This window comes from Oncorhynchus mykiss, chromosome 8 (genome assembly GCF_013265735.2).
Source record: "Oncorhynchus mykiss isolate Arlee chromosome 8, USDA_OmykA_1.1, whole genome shotgun sequence".
Lineage (NCBI taxonomy): Eukaryota > Metazoa > Chordata > Actinopteri > Salmoniformes > Salmonidae > Oncorhynchus > Oncorhynchus mykiss.
Genome location: NC_048572.1, coordinates 24,503,530 through 24,521,162, shown reverse-complemented (window position 1 = coordinate 24,521,162; position 17,633 = coordinate 24,503,530). Strand labels below are relative to the sequence as shown.

The following is a 17,633-nucleotide window of genomic DNA, read 5'->3' as shown; positions in this document are numbered from 1 at the left end:
TCTCTATCTGCCTGCCTGCTATAGCCTGTCTGTAGTGACAGTTCTCTCTGCCTGCCTGCTATAGCCTGTCTGTAGTGACAGTTCTATGTCTGTCTGTAGTGACAGTTCTATATCTGCCTGCCTGCTGTAGCCTGTCTGTAGTGACAGTTCTATATCTGCCTGCTTGCTATAGCCTGTCTGTAGTGACAGTTCTATATCTGCCTGCCTGCTATAGCCTGTCTGTAGTGACAGTTCTATATCTGCCTGCCTGCTATAGCCTGTCTGTAGTGACAGCTCTATATCTGCCTGCGTGCTTTAGCCTGTCTGTAGTGACAGTTCTATATCTGCCTGCTATAGTCTGTCTGTAGTGACAGCTCTATATCTGCCTGCCTGCTATAGCCTGTCTGTAGTGACAGTTCTCTCTCTGCCTGCCTGCTATAGCCTGTCTATAGTGACAGTTCTATCTCTGCCTGCTATAGCCTGTCTGTAGTTACAGTTCTATATCTGCCTGCCTGCTTTAGCCTGTCTGTAGTGACAGTTCTATATCTGCCTGCCTGCTATAGCCTGTCTGTAGTGACAGTTCTATATCTGCCTGCCTGCTATAGCCTGTCTGTAGTGACAGTTCTATATCTGCCTGCCTGCTATAGCCTGTCTGTAGTGACAGTTCTATATCTGCCTGCCTGCTATAGCCTGTCTGTAGTGACAGTTCTATATCTGCCTGCCTGCTATAGCCTGTCTGTAGTTACAGTTCTATATCTGCCTGCCTGCTGTAGCCTGTCTGTAGTGACAGTTCTATATCTGCCTGTAGTGACAGTTCTATAACTGCCTACCTGCTGTAGCCTGTCTGTAGTGACAGTTCTATATCTGCCTGCCTGCTATAGTCTGTAGTGAAAGAGTGCTAATAACCTGCCAAGAGAGACTTGAACCCACGAATCCCAGTAGACACAGTAAGTTTCCTAGTCCTAACACACACACCTCCACTAGACACAGTCCTGTTCCCAGTGTAAACACACACGCGACAGCAATAAACCCCACAGTCGTCGGTAGAAAGGAAACACTGCATAACACAGAATGGAAGTATTGCGCAACAGTCAATCCTACTGCTTAGATAAAGAGATGACGCGGAATAGGAAAGGATGTGGTCAAAAACAGTTATATGTGGACCCTGAACTAGGGCATAATATCCAATGCTAATATATGGAGAAGAACAATGGAAATGGAGTGAGCTGTACATTTATTCACAGACTACTGCTCTACTCCGTATTCAAATGCATTCTACAACGAAGCTCCTAGTTTCACATTCCCACTGGTTTCCTTGTATCAGACGAGTCATGAAGGAGACGAGTCATGAAGTACAGTATGGTGCTCTAGTCTAAACCACCAGAGAGAATCTGAAACATAACGCAGGCCTTTGGTAGCTGATCCGCCACCACTTTCCAACCACAGGCAACTGGAACCCAGAGGAATCCAACCCCAGACTAAGTGTCCAGGGCAGGGGAACATGTGTTAGTGGAGCCACACACCCCTCTCAGTGGGATTGAGGTAGCAACGTGGCATTGGTGGTGGCAGGGCTGCCCTTCCCCATAAACATCAGCGAGGGCGTTCATTACCCCTTCACTTTATTAAAATCTGCACAGTCATCTAAGCAATGGTATAGGCTGACCACCAAACACATAACGGTTGAGTAATGTGTGTGTGTGTACCATAGCTTACTGTTGTCATAACACAGACACTGACCCAGAAAGGCTCTTCGCATCACTGAAGCTAAGGGAAATCAGAAGAATTGACAAAGCGAAACAATGAAGGTACTGTAAGTAGCTAGCTTCCCAGTGAAGGTTGTTGTGGAGCCCTGACTAATAGATGTGTAGTGAGGAGTGTAGGAAAACAAAGCTAAGGACACTGGCTTCTCTCTCGTTGCAGATTGTAGTATTTCAAGTCTGGCCTTAATGCTTTGTTAAGTAGACCCAGACAGACACACACCCTCTCATTATAGTCCTGATTCCATTCAGAGTCTCCTTATCTCCCCATTAGGCCCTCTCAGTACACCTACACAGCTGGCTCTACATGGGCTCTGTTCAGCCTCTCTGAAGGACAGGGTAGAGTACTCCTCTGAGTATCACCACCCCCTTAGAGACATATCAGAAGGGGTCATATAGCGTGAACTCTATAGTAAACACAAACACAGTACACACAATGCTGTAGCGTTTGAGCTAGGTGGAATTGGAACACGAATAGGGGAGCGTTTTCCTTCTTTCCCTTCATTAATGTTAATGTCTCTATACCAAAATATAACATCAAAGGGCCTGGATGTGAGAGATGAGGGAGAGCAAGCTAGCGGTGGTGACGTCAGAAAAGCACTCCAGGGACTAGCTAGACCTGCCTGCTTACGCAATACAGCGCCTGCCTTCTATATCCCTACCAAAGAATACATGGCAACATATTACCGCTCTGTTTCTTACTGCTAAGAACAGGAATGCAAATTCTTTTGGAAGGAACACTCCATTATTTAGGTGTGGAAACGGGTCCAAATCATTATTTTCATCAACACAGTCGAATGAACAGACCCCATGTGGAGGTTTGTTTGACTGTCCAAGTCTTACAAATAAACTGCAGAGAACAGTTTTTCTGGATTTCCTTCAGACTCCTCAGTCAATCAGTCAGTCAGTCTTCCCTGGGGAAGACCGACGGCACTTCCTCTGCCCCCTGTAGGCGCTACACCACAGGGAGGCCTCTGTCGATGGTTGTGTGGTTTCTGATTGTCCACATTGCCACAGAGAGAGCAGAGCAACCCTGAGCCTTAAATGGTGCGCTCGCATGCAGTGGTTAGGGCTAAACAAACAGGAATGTTGGCCTAGGAATCAGTCCGCAGTTTTAATGCCATGTTTGCTTTAACAAGCGGCTGAACTATGCTCTATACTCCAAACTAAATCCGAGGACGAACCCTGTAAATCTAAACAAAACAAAAGTATGACAAAAGAAACACAAAGGACAATGTTTTTTCCCCACAACTCATGTTCTGAGCCTCTGTGTAGATCTAGATAGAACTTGTTTTTTTTGGACTTAGCTCTGAATTTCCATGGCCAGCATTGTCTGCTCTGTGTGGCTGGATGAGAGGGTCAGGGGCCAGGGAAGAGGGCAGGGTTGAGGGATGGGTTGCTGTTCATGGAGCAGTGAAGGGAGACAGGCGCCCACAACTGCAGCATCCAACGGACACTCAACACTGGGGCTGCCCAATGCAGACAGAGCTAAAGGGGGAAGAGGCATCCAGGTATGGACACAGGAAGGCTGTACAACTCAATTAGCCACTAACTGCTAACTAGAACCAGTCAGTTTAAGCAGTCAAAATGCCACGCTAAGGGAAATGTGCAGGGAATGAGAAGGATATAGTAGTACTAAAACCACGTCTAATTGTTTGTTTGAAAATGGAAAACAAAAAAACATGAGTAGCCACGGTTACCAGACAAATCGTGAATAGAATGTCAGCCACTGTGACAGAAACCACCTCCACTGAAGGTGTCTGCTAAATTACTGATATGTAAATGTAACGAGGGCTCATTTACCTGGAGAGTCTAATGAAAAATATAAATATGGATCTCTCCACAATCAACCAAAGCAATATCGATCTCTCCACAGTCAACCAAAGCAATATTGATTTGTCAGTTCAGCATTCTGCCTGACGTGATCACACGTAACCACGTGTCAGTGAGGGGAAACAAAATAATTCTTCCAGTCCATCTGGAAGGCATTAGGGGAGGGGATGGATGGGAGGTCCACAGGCAGTGGTATATAAAGTGTGTTGAGGGACTGGTGTGGGTCAAGGATATGGTTCAAGACTTCAACTGGACCCAGAGTCCTGTAGAGCCAGAGTGAAGACTCCTAAGGGACACACCCCACTGGGGCTAGCCTAGAACACTTTGATCCACCATTGGCTGAAAAACACACACACACAGACAGCTGGATAGTGCAGCAGCACACTTCCCTACATGGGCCTCCCGTGCATCAGAGTGAACATACCAGTACTAGCCTCCACTGCCTGAAACCCAGAACCTGGCCCCTACTCAGGTGGCTACTGGCTTGTAGTGTCCCTCACACAATGAATGAAGAGGAGCAGAATCTCAGGGCTAACCTAGCCTGACACCATAGAACTGCTGGCTAGAGATGGGATGCAACGGTACCCTTAACTCAACATGTGACCAGAGAGTGGACTGTTCTGTTCCTAGAATGCTTCCTTCAGAGCACAACACGTGATATGCTTTAATTTGCTCAGCAAACAGCTCACAGAGGTAGTTTAAACACTCCTACGTTTTAACACTTTCTCCACAGCTCCAGAGGGCTACAGACCTATAGCAGACAGAAATAATACTGTGGATTCCTCTCAGCTATGGTAGAAGAGCAGAAGGGGAGGCGTGAGAAATGTCACTGCTGTAAACTCACTGATGGTGGTGCCAGAAGCCTGCTGTTGTTCAGACTGTTAGAGGCCCAGTGTAGATAGAGGTGTTGGACTGTGACCACCAGACCCCTGCTGAGAAATGAATGGAGGTCCAGTATCAAGGCTAACGCTAGCAGGCTAAATCAGGCTAACGCTAGTATGCTAATCACTGAAAGACCTCAACCTCCCACTCCTCTTCCGCTTGTATTCAATTTTTAAAAAAGACACCCGACTGATTACAGAGGTAAGATCTTAATTTGATCACCCTGTTGCACGAGAAGGTGTAGTGTATTAGAGACTTGATTTTTCCTTACGAAAAATGTATCTATCAACCCCTACAAAAATGTCCATTAATTATAATCCACATTCCCTGTTGCTGCAGGATCATTTTCCTACTGTAGCAAACCGGCTCAAATTAAGATCCTACATCTGTATGTCATCAATAAGGAATTCATATGACTCATAGATGGTTTGGTGATAGTCTGGACCATCTGTATAGCTTTGGCGAACATGTCTGGCATGACAACAATAGTCAGAGGCAGATCGTTATAAGAGTTGGCTAGATAACAAAGCGCTCTGTAACCAGGATCGTTTCCAGCAGAAGCATTGGAACACTTTGTGGTCTTGTTATCCTTGAATGCACTTTAAATATCAGTGTAAGAATGAAATACCATGAACACACTACATTTTTCTGAACAGACTAAATCATGTAGTAGAGATGGAAAGAGAAAGCCTTGATTGTCAGGAGTAGTGCTACATGAACACTGAACAGTACAGTCAGTCATTTCCAAGTTCAAGCTGTTCTCTTAAACGGCTGACAGTTGTACTGATGTCCCTAAAAAGACAAGGTGTGTGTGTGTGTCGCTCTCAACCCCCTCCACAGCATGTCACAGTGCAGAAGGAACATTCTCAGTGGAAAGAGTGCCGAAAATGGATTCCTTTTCATTCCCATGAAATCTCCCTCAGACCTTTCACACCATGTGAAACTAGTAATACGCAAGACTGGTTGAAGGGGGGCGTGTTGTGGAAATGTGCAGTGAGCCCCCTCCCTCACTAGACACAATCCTTCATTGGCGCTTCAAATTTTCTCCAAACTACAGCCATCGCCTTAGCAACACTGTGTAGGTGGGTGGGTTTTGATCTGGATCCCTGACTGCTTCCGCATAGCTGGGAAAGAGCGAGACACCCAGACTAAACCATTCATCGCTCTCACTGTTTCACACAGTCACACACATGCTCGGAGAGCATCAGATACGAGGGATTGACCTATTGCCTTGGTGTGTGTGTGTGTGTGTGTGTGTGTTATGTCACTATGCTTGCATGTCCACGGGTGGGGAGGGAGTGAGAATGTAAGATCACAACTGTTGTACTCTGTCATTACATCCTGCAGTCTGATTATCCTCCTTTCTCACACACACACTCACCAGCAGCTGTTTTCCTGGTCCTGCCATACGTACCGCCAACAACTCAACACCCTACCTCTTACCTCCACTCTGACGCCAGCCATACAGAGGGAGCCCCCTCCTCACCACCAACCAAACAAACATAGTATAGCACAGAGGGAGCAGACCAACAGCTTAAAAATACACACCACTCACTGCCATGAGTCATGCATAACAGAAGCAGATTTGGTGGGATAGACAGCGAGAGCAGGGATAGGGAGAGAGAGAGCGAGAGAGACAATGTTCATTCATGCTGCTTGATAGGCAGGACAATGTGAGGCATCACTGTAAAAACATTCAGGCGGGCCAGCTGCTGAGGTGACATCTCTGAGCTGGCTGAGGCTAAACTATATGGGCTGTATTTACGAGGCAGGGGAGGCCTGCCCTCAGCCACTGGCACACAGACTGGAACACTCTAAAATGGGACAGTTGGGAGGCGACTGACTGACCATTAATACCTTCATAATTTTATCTAACCTTTATTTAACCAGGAAGGGCTCATTGAGATTAAGACAACATGATTGAGATTGAGACAACATGAAAAACTACAAGTACTCTAGTAAAAACCATTGTATTCACAAGAGTATAACATTTAAAAAACAGCAAATTAAAAACATTGACAGGTCAGGGAATCAGCCTCAAAATCCTTCATCAGTGATTTAAAAACACCAATCGGGACAAGTTCTTCCACTTTAAAAGTATTTTGTAAGGTGTTCCAAGACGATGGCGCAGAGTACATAAAAGCCCTTTTACCAAATTCAGTTTGGACATTTGGAACAGTTAGCAGGATAAAGTCCAGCGAACGAAGAGAGTACCCACCACATTTCTGAACAATATAAATGCCCAAATAAAAAGGTAGTAAACCCAAAATGGCTTTGTAAACAAAAGTATACCAGTGACTGAGCCTACGAGTGACTAGAGAAGGCCAGCCAACCCTGGTATACAAAGTGCAGTGGTGCGTAAGGGTTTGTAGTTTAAAATAAATCTCAAAGTGCCATGGTAAAGAGTGTCAATTGATCTCAAACACTGAGCGGAAGCATTCATATATAAAATATCCCCATAGTCTAGTAAAGGCATAAATGTAGCTGATACGAGCCCCCTTCTGGCTTCAAAAGAAAAAACAGGCCTTATTCCTAAAATAAAATCCCAATTTCAGCTTCAATTTTTTTGTAAGTTGTTGAATATGCAATTTAAAAGAGAGGCCATTATCAATTAAAATTCCAAGATATTTATGAGGTTACAACCTCAATCTCCTTGCCCTGACAGGTAGTAATAGGTGAAAGGTTCAGAGGTCTATTTCTTTCATTAGAAAACACCATTAGTTTAGTTGTCAGTATTGAGGATAAGCTTCAATTGACACAAGGTATGTTGAACAGTATAAAAAGCAGTTTGCATGTTCTGGAAAGCTTTTGTAAGAGACGAGGCACAACAGTAAATAACAGTATCATCAGCATAAAAATGAAGTTGAGCATTTTGGACATTTTTGTCTAAATCATTTATATAAATAGTGAATAAGAGAGGACCAAGTACAGAGCCTTGGGGCACACCATTCAAGACAGACAATTTAACAGACTTAAGCCCATCAAATTGAGTGCACTGAGTTCTATCAGACAGATAGTTAGCAAACCATGCAACTGCATGCTCCGAAAGACCTACACTCGACAATCTCTGCCTTAGTATAGCATGATCAACTGTATCAAAAGCCCTAGAGAGATCAATAAAAAGTGAGACAGTGCTGTTTTTTTGTCAATGGCTTCAGTGATATCATTTAAAACCTGTAAGTGTAACATGTAAGTGGTTCAGCTATGAAATCAGCTGCCAGATTTAAAAAGCAGGGATCCAAAAGATCAGGACCTGCAGGCTTTCTTTGATCTAAGGATTTCAGGGCTTTATGTGCCACCTGCACTGAGAATGGCAAAAAGCTAAAAGTTTGACCAGCTCTCACTGGTTCATCCGCACAGGGTTGTACAGGGACATAGGACACTGAATCAAACAGCCTACAAGATGATACAAAGTGCTCAGTGAAACAATTCAGCATTTCAGTTGTGTCATATATAGCAACAGAGTCCTTCAAAACACATGACGGTAATTCATTAACATTACTGTTACCAGACATAGACTTAATAGCCTTCCAAAACTTTAGGGTCATTCAGGTTATCAGCGGTAACAGACATAAAATATTCAGACTTGGCCTTCCTGAGAAGAACACTAGTTTCGTAACTGCCTAAAAATAAGCCAATCAGCATCAGAACGTGATTTCCTTGCTTTAGCCCAGGCTAGATTACGGTCGTGAATAATACAAGACAGCTCAGAAGAAAACCATGGATTATCCCGCCCTTTAACCCTGAACCTGCGGAATGGGGCATGTTTGTTTACTATTTTGGAAAAACCATCATGAAAGACTTTCCAGGCAGTTTCCACATCAGGGATAAGCTCAATCTTGCTCCAGTCAAAATAAAACAAATCATGAAAGAACGCCTGCTCATTAAAACACTTCAAATTTCTCGTACGAATAAAACGTGGGTTTGTCTTTGGAACCTTAGTATTTCTAACAGCAACAACAGCACAATGGTCACTTACATTATTACAAAAAACACCAACCGCAGAATATTTATGTGGAACATTTGTCAATATCAACTCAATCAGGGTATATTTATCTGGGCATTTAAGATTTGGGCAAGTGGGTCAGTTAATCAACTGGGTAAGATTCATAGAATTACAATGATGACTTTGTGAGCTGTTCACACTGGGGCTCACTGAGGCAATCACAAAGCACAATTCAAATCTGAAAAATAGCTCAACTGGAAAACAGGAGGCCTTCACTTGCTTTCAAGAGATAAGTAGAAATTGGGCATAACTTTATTACCTTCTGTGAAGCCACATTCTGAACGTGTGATATTTTCAGTACATGTGATGCAATCTTCCGGTCAGATGACAAGGGGCAGTACCAGCTCTCGTTCATCGGAGCAAGCGTGTTAACTGGTACATTCATGATCAACACGTTCAACACAGAGCCACACAGGACTCAAGTGACATGGAGTAAGGTCCAAGTAAGCAAGTCAAATTCTAAAAATGTACCTTTCCCGGGAAAAAACTTCATTAATATTGTACTGTAGTAGCAGTTGTGAAGAACACAGACCATCCCTGTGGATTCAAATCCACCCCAATGAAGTCATTACCCATAGGACACAGAGGACCCATGGGACCACTAGATGACTGGGTCCTTCACTGGCGTGAGCAACACACCAGCCTCTGATTGGCTGTAATTGGGCTGACCTTTGACAGTACCATGGTAACCAGCTCCAGAAAGAATCCCTGGGGAGTGGCAGAATAAACCTTGTGCAGGTCTGTTCACCCACGACTTTAACACCAGTTTGCCGACGACACGGAAGTGGTAGGCCTCATCACCGACGACAATGACACAGCCTATAGGGAGGAGGTCAGTGGTGGTGCCAGGACAACAACCTCCCCCTCAACGTCAGCAAGATTTTTAAAAAGGTGCTGATCGTGGACTACCGGATTAGGAGGGCAGAGCACGCACCCATTCACATTGGAGGAAAGCCCTAAAAATGTGGTTTTCTTGGGTATGACCCTACAAACTTGGCACACCTGAATTTCTTCTCTGCAGATGCTCTCAAGCTCTGTCAGGTTTGATGGGGATCGCCGCTGCACCGCTATTTTCAGGTCTCTGCAGAGATGTTCGATCAGGTTCAAGAATTTGGGAGGCGCATGGCGTGAGTGGCTCTGGCTGGGCCACTCAAGGACATTGAGACTTGTCCCGAAACCACTCCTGCACTGACATGCACTGTCAACTGTGGGACCTTATATAGACAGGTGTGTACCTTTCCAAATCATGTCCAATCAATCGAATTGACCACAGGTGGACTCCAATTAAGTTGTAGAAACATCTCAAGGATGATCAATGGAAACAGGATGCACCTGAGCTCAATTTCAACTCAAATGGCAAAGGGTCTGATTAATTATGTAAATATATATATAACTGGTTTCTCTTTTTCCATTATGGGGTAGTGTGTATATATTGATGAGCATTTTTTTCATCCATTTTAGAATAAGGCTGTAATGTAACAAAATGTGGAAAAAGTTGAGGATGAATACTTTCCGAATGCATTGTGTGTGTATACACACACACACACACACACACACACACACACTTGCGCCCATCTCAGTGAACTAATCCATTGAGGAGGACTAAAAGCCAATTCATGCTTGATCCGAAAAAGGTGGTCGGAGGCTCCATGTGGAGGGTGTGACAATTGTGGGGCCTACAGAGGCCAAATTGAACTCAGTACTAGAGGTCGATCGATTAAATCGGAATGGCCGATTAATTAGGGCCGATTTCAAGTTTCCATAACAATCGGAAATCGGTATGTTTGGACACCGATTTTGCCAATGTTTTTTTATTTTTTTACACCTTTATTTAACCTTTATTTAACTAGGCAAGTCAGTTAAGAACACATTCTTATTTTCAATGACGGCCTAGGAACGGTGGGTTAACTGCCTTGTTCAGTGGCAGAACAACAGATTTTCACGTTGTCAGCTCGGGGATCCAATCTTGCAACCTTACAGTTAACTAGTCCAACGCAATAACGACCTGCCTCTCTCTCGTTGCACTCCACAAGGAGACTGCCTGTTACGCAAATGCAGTAAGCCAAGGTAAGTTGCTAGCTAGCATTAAACTTGTAAAAAAACAATCAATCATAATCACTAGTTAACTACACATGGTTGATGATATTACTAGATATTATCTAGCGTGTCCTGCGTTGCATATAATATGACTGAGCATACAAGTATCTAAGTATCTGACTGAGCGGAGGTAGGCAGAAGCAGGCGCGTAAAAATTCATTCAAACAGCACTTTCGTGTGTTTTGCCAGCAGCTCTTCGTTGTGCGTCAAGCATTGCGCTGTTAATGACTTCAAGCCTATCAACTCCCGAGAGGAGGCTGGTGTAACCGTAGTGAAATGGCTAGCTAGTTAGCGCGCGTTAATAGCGTTTCAAACGTCACTCGCTCTGAGCCTTGGAGTGGTCGTTTCCCTTGCCCTGCATGGATAACGCTGCTTCTAGGGTGGCTGTTGTCGATGTGTTCCCGGTTCGAGCCCAGGGAGGAGCGAGGAGAGGGACGGAAGCTACACTGTTGTTACACTGGCAATACTAAAGTGCCTATAAGAACAAAGGTTAATGAAATACAAATGGTATAGAGGGAAATAGTCCTATAATTCCGATAATAGCTACAGCCTAAAACTTCTTACCTGGGAATATTGAAGACTCATGTTAAAAGGAACCACCAGCTTTCATATGTTCTCATGTTCTGAGCAAGGAACTGAAACGTTAGCTTTCTTACATAGCACATATTGCACTTTTACTTTCTTCTCCGACACTTTGTTTTTGCATTATTTAAACGAAATTGAACATGTTTCATTATTTACTTGAGGCTAAATTTATTGATGTATTATATTAGGTTAAAATAAGTGTTCATTCAGTATTGTTGTAATTGTCATTATTACAAATAAATCAAAACATACATTTTTTATTTATTTTAAAAATCGGTCAATTAAATCGGGATCGGCTTTTTTGGTCCTCCAATAATCGGTATCGGTATCGAAAAATCATAATCGGTCGACCTCTACTCAGTACCGCATCGCCATGCGCCTCCCAAATTCTGTAACAACGTGGAGGGCTCCATTGACATGATTGGTTGACGGTAGGTGGGGCAGTATATCATGTATAAACAAACTCACTTCATTGACAACAGCTTTTCACTGCGCCACCCTAAATTCTGCTGAGGCCATATTACCATAAATGCAGCATGGCCAATGCAGACATCGGCTTGACCATGCGCCCAGGTGCACAAAACACTTCTGTCCAGAATTCGCTCTCTCCACCAATTTGTGCACATTCATTGTTTCATAACTTTGTGTGAATTGTTTGTGTTTGATTGTTAGTGTAAATCAATTCCTTCATTACATTCTGTACATCACCAGAAGTACATGTACCATTCATTCCTATAACTTGTAATATACAACGTTTATTACTTTGGTTATGGTAAGGTAGCCTAGCGGTTAGAGCGTTGGACTCGTAACTGAAAGGTTGCAAGATCGAATCCCCAAGCTGACAAGGTAGAAATCTGTCGTTCTGCCCTTGAACAGGCAGTTGACCCACTGTTCCTAGGCAGTCATTGAAAATAAGAATTTGTTAACTGACTTGCCTAGTTAAATAAAGGCATTCAATATTATTTTTCCAGTCTTTTGAGAATTTTATAGTCTACACTTGTGAGAAATACGTTTGGTTTTATTTCATTCCATCAACTGAGTCTTTGTTTGGAGCACTCCTGTTCATGTTCAGTAACAACGTGCATGCATAGAAGTAGGCCTTTAGGCTACCTGGCCTGAACACAAATAAAGGTATAGAAATGTGCCCATTTGGGGATCTGATAGTATTTCTGATTGGCTTAAAGCACCACCACTAATGACCGACCTGTGGATCTTCAAAGTAATGTTTCCTTCACCTCAAAACAGCAAGCAAACAAAGTCTGTTTTAACATCCATTGAGAATGACAATAGTACCTCAAATGTACTTAAAATCGTTCCAGCTCTCTCCCTTTCGATAACCACTCAGTGTGAAATGGAAAAATGTCATGCTCTGATCCAGTGGAAACATCATAAAATCGGCCTACCTGATTACTCATTTTGGGTGCTGGTGCTGTTTATATTTTAGGTACAGGAGCACCACAATACTTTTTAACTAATATTCTACAAGAGGAACAGGAGCTCAAGCAGTAGAAAACTGGGAGGTGACGGTACTCAGCACCGGTGAGCTCCTGCCCAAGTCCTGCTGCTTATCTCTTGAGCAAATAGCCTACATCTGTGTCTGTCCTGAGCTCACTGGTTAGGAAACTGAGGGCCCAGAATATTTTATACAATGCTGCAAGTTTGCTAGCACAAGTCTCTGAGCCAGACCCAAGTTAATAGTTGATACGTTTCAAGTTTGTTGCAGACAAGCCATGTGTAGCCAATGTGATTTATTGGATTTTTATTTATAATTATTTTTTGTTGAAAATCAGGATATTTTCTACCTGCAGGCTACAATGTTTTTAGTTGTTGGCTTTATGTAGGCTGTTTTTACATAGTTGGCAATAGAAGTTACTTTAGGTTTTTGTATCATTTAGCTGTGGATAGAATTTTGATTAAAAACGTGACAATGATTGAGATAAAGATATTATTATAAATGAAATGCAACCATCATGAACATGTGCATACAAAAACCATACTTGGCACGCAGATCGGTTTAAGTGGTAAGAAATTGGCATTCCACATGAAAAACATTGCAGACTCCTCGTGTAGCCCATTACCGGCAACTTCGGGAGAGTAATGGCAGAATCTGCGAAAGCCAGCAGGAGAATAGTTAAAATGTTTTATGTTTATCCAGATCTCTGGCACCCTCGAGGCATTTGTCTTATTTCATCATACTGTAGGCTTAAAGAGTCAGACAAGCTGATTTGTTTTTTTAAAACACATAGGGTGTGTATGGAAAAATACAAGTTAAAAACGTTCAACCAAACAGATTGGTCGAAAGTAGATTACTTTCAGTCGACTAAGATTCATTTTTTGGAGGTCGGGGACAGCCTTACAACTCTTCACATAAACTGCTGCTATTATCAATCCTGATTGCCAAGTCACTTTTACCCCTACCCACATGTACATATTAGCATAATTACCTCTACCTCGTACACTTGCACATTGACTCGGTACCAGTACTACCAAACAGGTTCCACATACTGTAGTAACAGACCATTTCCTTTTTTATTCTTAGCAAATTTGCCTTCCTTTTTAACTTCGCATTGTTGATAAAGGGCTCGTAAGTAAGCATTTCACAGTCAAGTCTACACCTGCTGTATTTTGGCAAATGTGACAAATAAAATTGTATTTGAGGTCTGTCTGGGGTTCTAACTGCAAGAGGTTGTAGTAGAGAGAGGTGTGGGAGAGACATTGTAATACAGTGTTGTCATACCAACACTGCACCATGTGTTCTCCTTCTGAAACTGCCAGGTGTGAAGGATCATAACTCAATCAAAAAGCAGAAACAAACCAAACAGGTGCCACATAAACGGAATGAGACTGCAAAACGATGACATGGCAACTGAAAGAAAAACGTGTCATACAGAATGTGTTTGAGGAGAAAATCAGTTTGCGTGCAGCCTCAACCCTCCAGAGGCTCCAACTTGTGAACACACTGCTAGCTTATGTGTGAGTGACAGCAGCAGCACTGTGTTTGTGAACAAGCCAACCTCATCAGGCGTTTGAAGGGTGGCTAGCGGGACGGTGTGAAAGTGGCAGGTTAGTGCTAACTTGGACCAGTTCCTCCTCTGGAGGCGTTTTACCCTACTGGGCACTGTGGGCTGCCATTCAGCCAGTCACCGAGAGGATTTCATATGTAACACAGCCATCAATCTACCACCATCCCTTTGGCTAACAGAACAGGCCCTGTTGGGCGGCATTGGAACTGGCTGGACACCACTGGTTTTTGTCTCATGGTTGACTGGCCACATTGTGTTGTTACTCAACATCCATGCTTCGCGGTGGGAAATACACATGCAGAGATCATCCGTTCACCAACTCTGCGTCTCACAAAAGGAACCCAAAAGGACAGATCTCCACCAGTCTAATGTCCATTGCTCGTGTTTCTTAGCCCAAGCAAGTCTCTTCTTATTGGTGTCCTTTAGTAGAGGTTTCTTAGCAGCAATTCGACCATGAAGTCCTGATTCATACAGTCTCCTCTGAACAGTTGATGTTGAGATGTGTCTTAACCCAATTCATTTGGACTGCAATTTAATTTGAGGCTGGAAACTCTATTGAACTCATCCTCTGCAACAGAGGTAACTCCGGGTCTTCCTTTCCTCTGGCAGTCCTCATGAGAGCCAGTTTCATCATAGTGCTTGATGGTTTTTGCAACTGCCCTTGAAGAAACATTCAAAGTTCTTGACATTTTCCAGATTGACTGACCTACAGGTCTTAAATTAATGATGGACTGGACACTTCCGCACAGAGGGGAGGGGGGACTGATGTGGGGGTTTTGTGACACCTCACGCCCGGACGTAAATTGTATGCAGCAAAGGACTCTTTTCACCAGTTAGTATTGGTGATTGGAATGTGACTTTGTAACAGAATACTCTTTTTCTACAACCAAAAATTCTTAAGTCCACAATTTGTTATTTAACTAGGCAAGTCAGTTAAGAACAAATTCTTATTTACAATGACGGCCAACACCGCCCAAACCCAGACAATGCTGGGCTAATTGCACGCCGCCCAATGGGACTCCCAATCCTGGCCGGACACTGGAACAATATTCCTGACATCTGAATGTGGGGAATGATGAGAGATGGTCTATGGAAAACTAATATCTATTTTGTGATGTCATGAAACATTTATTTCAACATTATAACAAAAATATTGTTCCTTGAACACTATACACACTGCATGTCAGGTTTTCATCCTCAAAGACAATGAGAGTGTTTTTGTTAAGATAGGAATGTGATTAGTTTTCTAACGAGATCATAGTTTTGATACTTTGCCTTAGTAAGTAGCCACACCGAGGGAGCTCAGAGAGTGTGTCAGCATGACAGAACGCCCCCTTTTACCAGAATATAAAGGATGAGTTGAGAATTAACATATCAGACCAGAAGGACTCTAGCTGCAGCATCGGTCTCCATTGGTTACAACCCTGAAAATCAACACGAGGTGAAGACGACAAAGTAGCCTCTCTAACAATCAATGTTACAGCTGAGTAGCTGTTATAAGTACTGTATCTAAGAAAGTGATTTTAAGTAGGACCATCCTGTTATTCTCTTCAACCCGATGTCTACTACACTGCTCGTATCACCCCACTGGGGATCATCGACACGGCTGATTAGCTGTCTTCAGAGGACCACTCTTCCAGAACGAGTGAAAGTAAACACCATCCTGTTAGTTCTGCTTCAGACTACAGGACAAGGTATTGAAGCCACAGACAACTAAGGAGGACATTGTGACCTCTTGTAGATAAATCAGAGCCTTACACTTAAGAGCTGGGGAGAAGGCATAACAGAACCCTTTACACAAAGGCCTGGGTCCAACAGAGATAAACAACAAAGGAAGACAGTCAAAACACAAATACATTCATTATCTCTTACTCCAAACAGGCGGCGGTTCAGGGGTAAAGTATTATGATTACTTTGAGCATAGCTTCAAGTGTTTAAGTGTTCCGTTTCTCCATTTCCCCCCCTCCACTTCACCCCCTTTTGATAAACAAGCAGTCATGCTGTTAGTCCACTAGGAACCTGTTTTGATCGTATTAAGTTTCTAATCAATAACCTATACAGTGTATGTATGTATGTATGTATGTATGTATGTATGTATGTATGTATGTATGTATGTATGTATCCTGTGTTATCATTTAGTTAGTAAATAATTAAATCAATGTGTGTGGTACGGAATGATCAGTAAAGCTTGGGTTTGAGCAGATGCAATGAGTATGCTAATTATGAAACCAATATGAGGTAATGATTAATACTTATCAATATATCTCTAGAGTTTAATTTGGGAGATGGTAACTCGTTAAACAACTTCCGTGGTGCCGCAAATCCTAATGAGTTGTTATATAATTTAATTGAGTAAAAACGAAACCTAGTTAGTTGATTTGATACATAACATTCATTAGATTAATGTCACGTCATGTGTTATTTCATAGTTTTGAGGTCTTCACTATTATTCTACAATGTAGAAAACAATTTTAAAAAAAGAAAGAAAACCCCTGGAATGAGTAGGTGTCCAAACTTGTGGCTGGAAGTGTATATGCCGTTTGAAATTATGATTTTGCTTCAGCCCCCAGTAGGCAGGGGCTAAATACGCTCAGTGCACATAGAGCAGATATGTGAAGGAACTGATATTAATATTTGATGAAGATTCTCCTTTGCTTAACTTGATGTTTATGGCTTGCTTAATGTTCCGGCAGCCAGACTAAGTAGTGTACATGTCTACTGCTCGTTGGGGAGCTAGGCAGGAGAACGATACAATGAGCATAGAAACAGCAGCATCTGACAACTACTTCTAGTAACATCAACATCCGCGTCAGGAAAAACAATAATATAATATATATATATATATATATATGTCATACCAGAGGAATAATGGAACACTTTAGATATTAATGGACCAAACTCTTCACCTATTTCATAGAATAAGGCTTCATTTGAAACCGTTCCTGTCCAACCCTTCAAGCTGTGTTTAAGATGCCACAAGCCTGGAGACTCTGCTTGAAAAATATGCAACAGTTTATTTGATGAGGAAGACACGACTGCAGGGCACATTCTGTACTGAGAGAAAAACCCCAAAAAGATTATCCAACGTAGAGAGAGGAGGAATCTAGTACTATATTAGACTATACAGTACAGAAGGTAGGCAGGATACAGTACGTACCGGTAGATGTCCATTTTGGAAGACAAGCAGCATGATCTTTCATTATGGATGAAGCTGGAAGCCTTGCGGTGTGTGGAGGTATGGAGCTGCATGGCTCTCCCCCAGCACCCCACCCCCCTCCTCCTCGACGCTCCCCTTGACTCAGCTCAGCGCCCAATGCTCGCCGTTACTGCTGCCAGAGTCAGGGCGGTGCAGTCCGTCCCACCGTCCACCTTCCTCTCTACCACCCTCTCGGATTCATGTTGCCCCCTTCTTAAAAAGTCAGTGAATCTTGATGAAGTGCTGGATGGGTGCTGCAAGTCAGCGATTCTGCT

The 17,633-nt window shown here is 43.0% G+C and overlaps 1 protein-coding gene across 1 annotated transcript in view; it reads right to left on the bottom strand.

The window, feature by feature from the left end:
- LOC110529212 (protein enabled homolog) overlaps window positions 1-17,348 on the bottom strand; it is a 106,749-nt gene extending 89,401 nt beyond the window's left edge. Inside the window, 1 exon segment of the mRNA XM_036985106.1 lies at window positions 17,320-17,348. Coding sequence (XP_036841001.1) covers window positions 17,320-17,333 — 14 coding nt within the window. The 5' untranslated portion in view covers window positions 17,334-17,348.
- Between the last annotated feature and the right edge of the window lie 285 nt (window positions 17,349-17,633).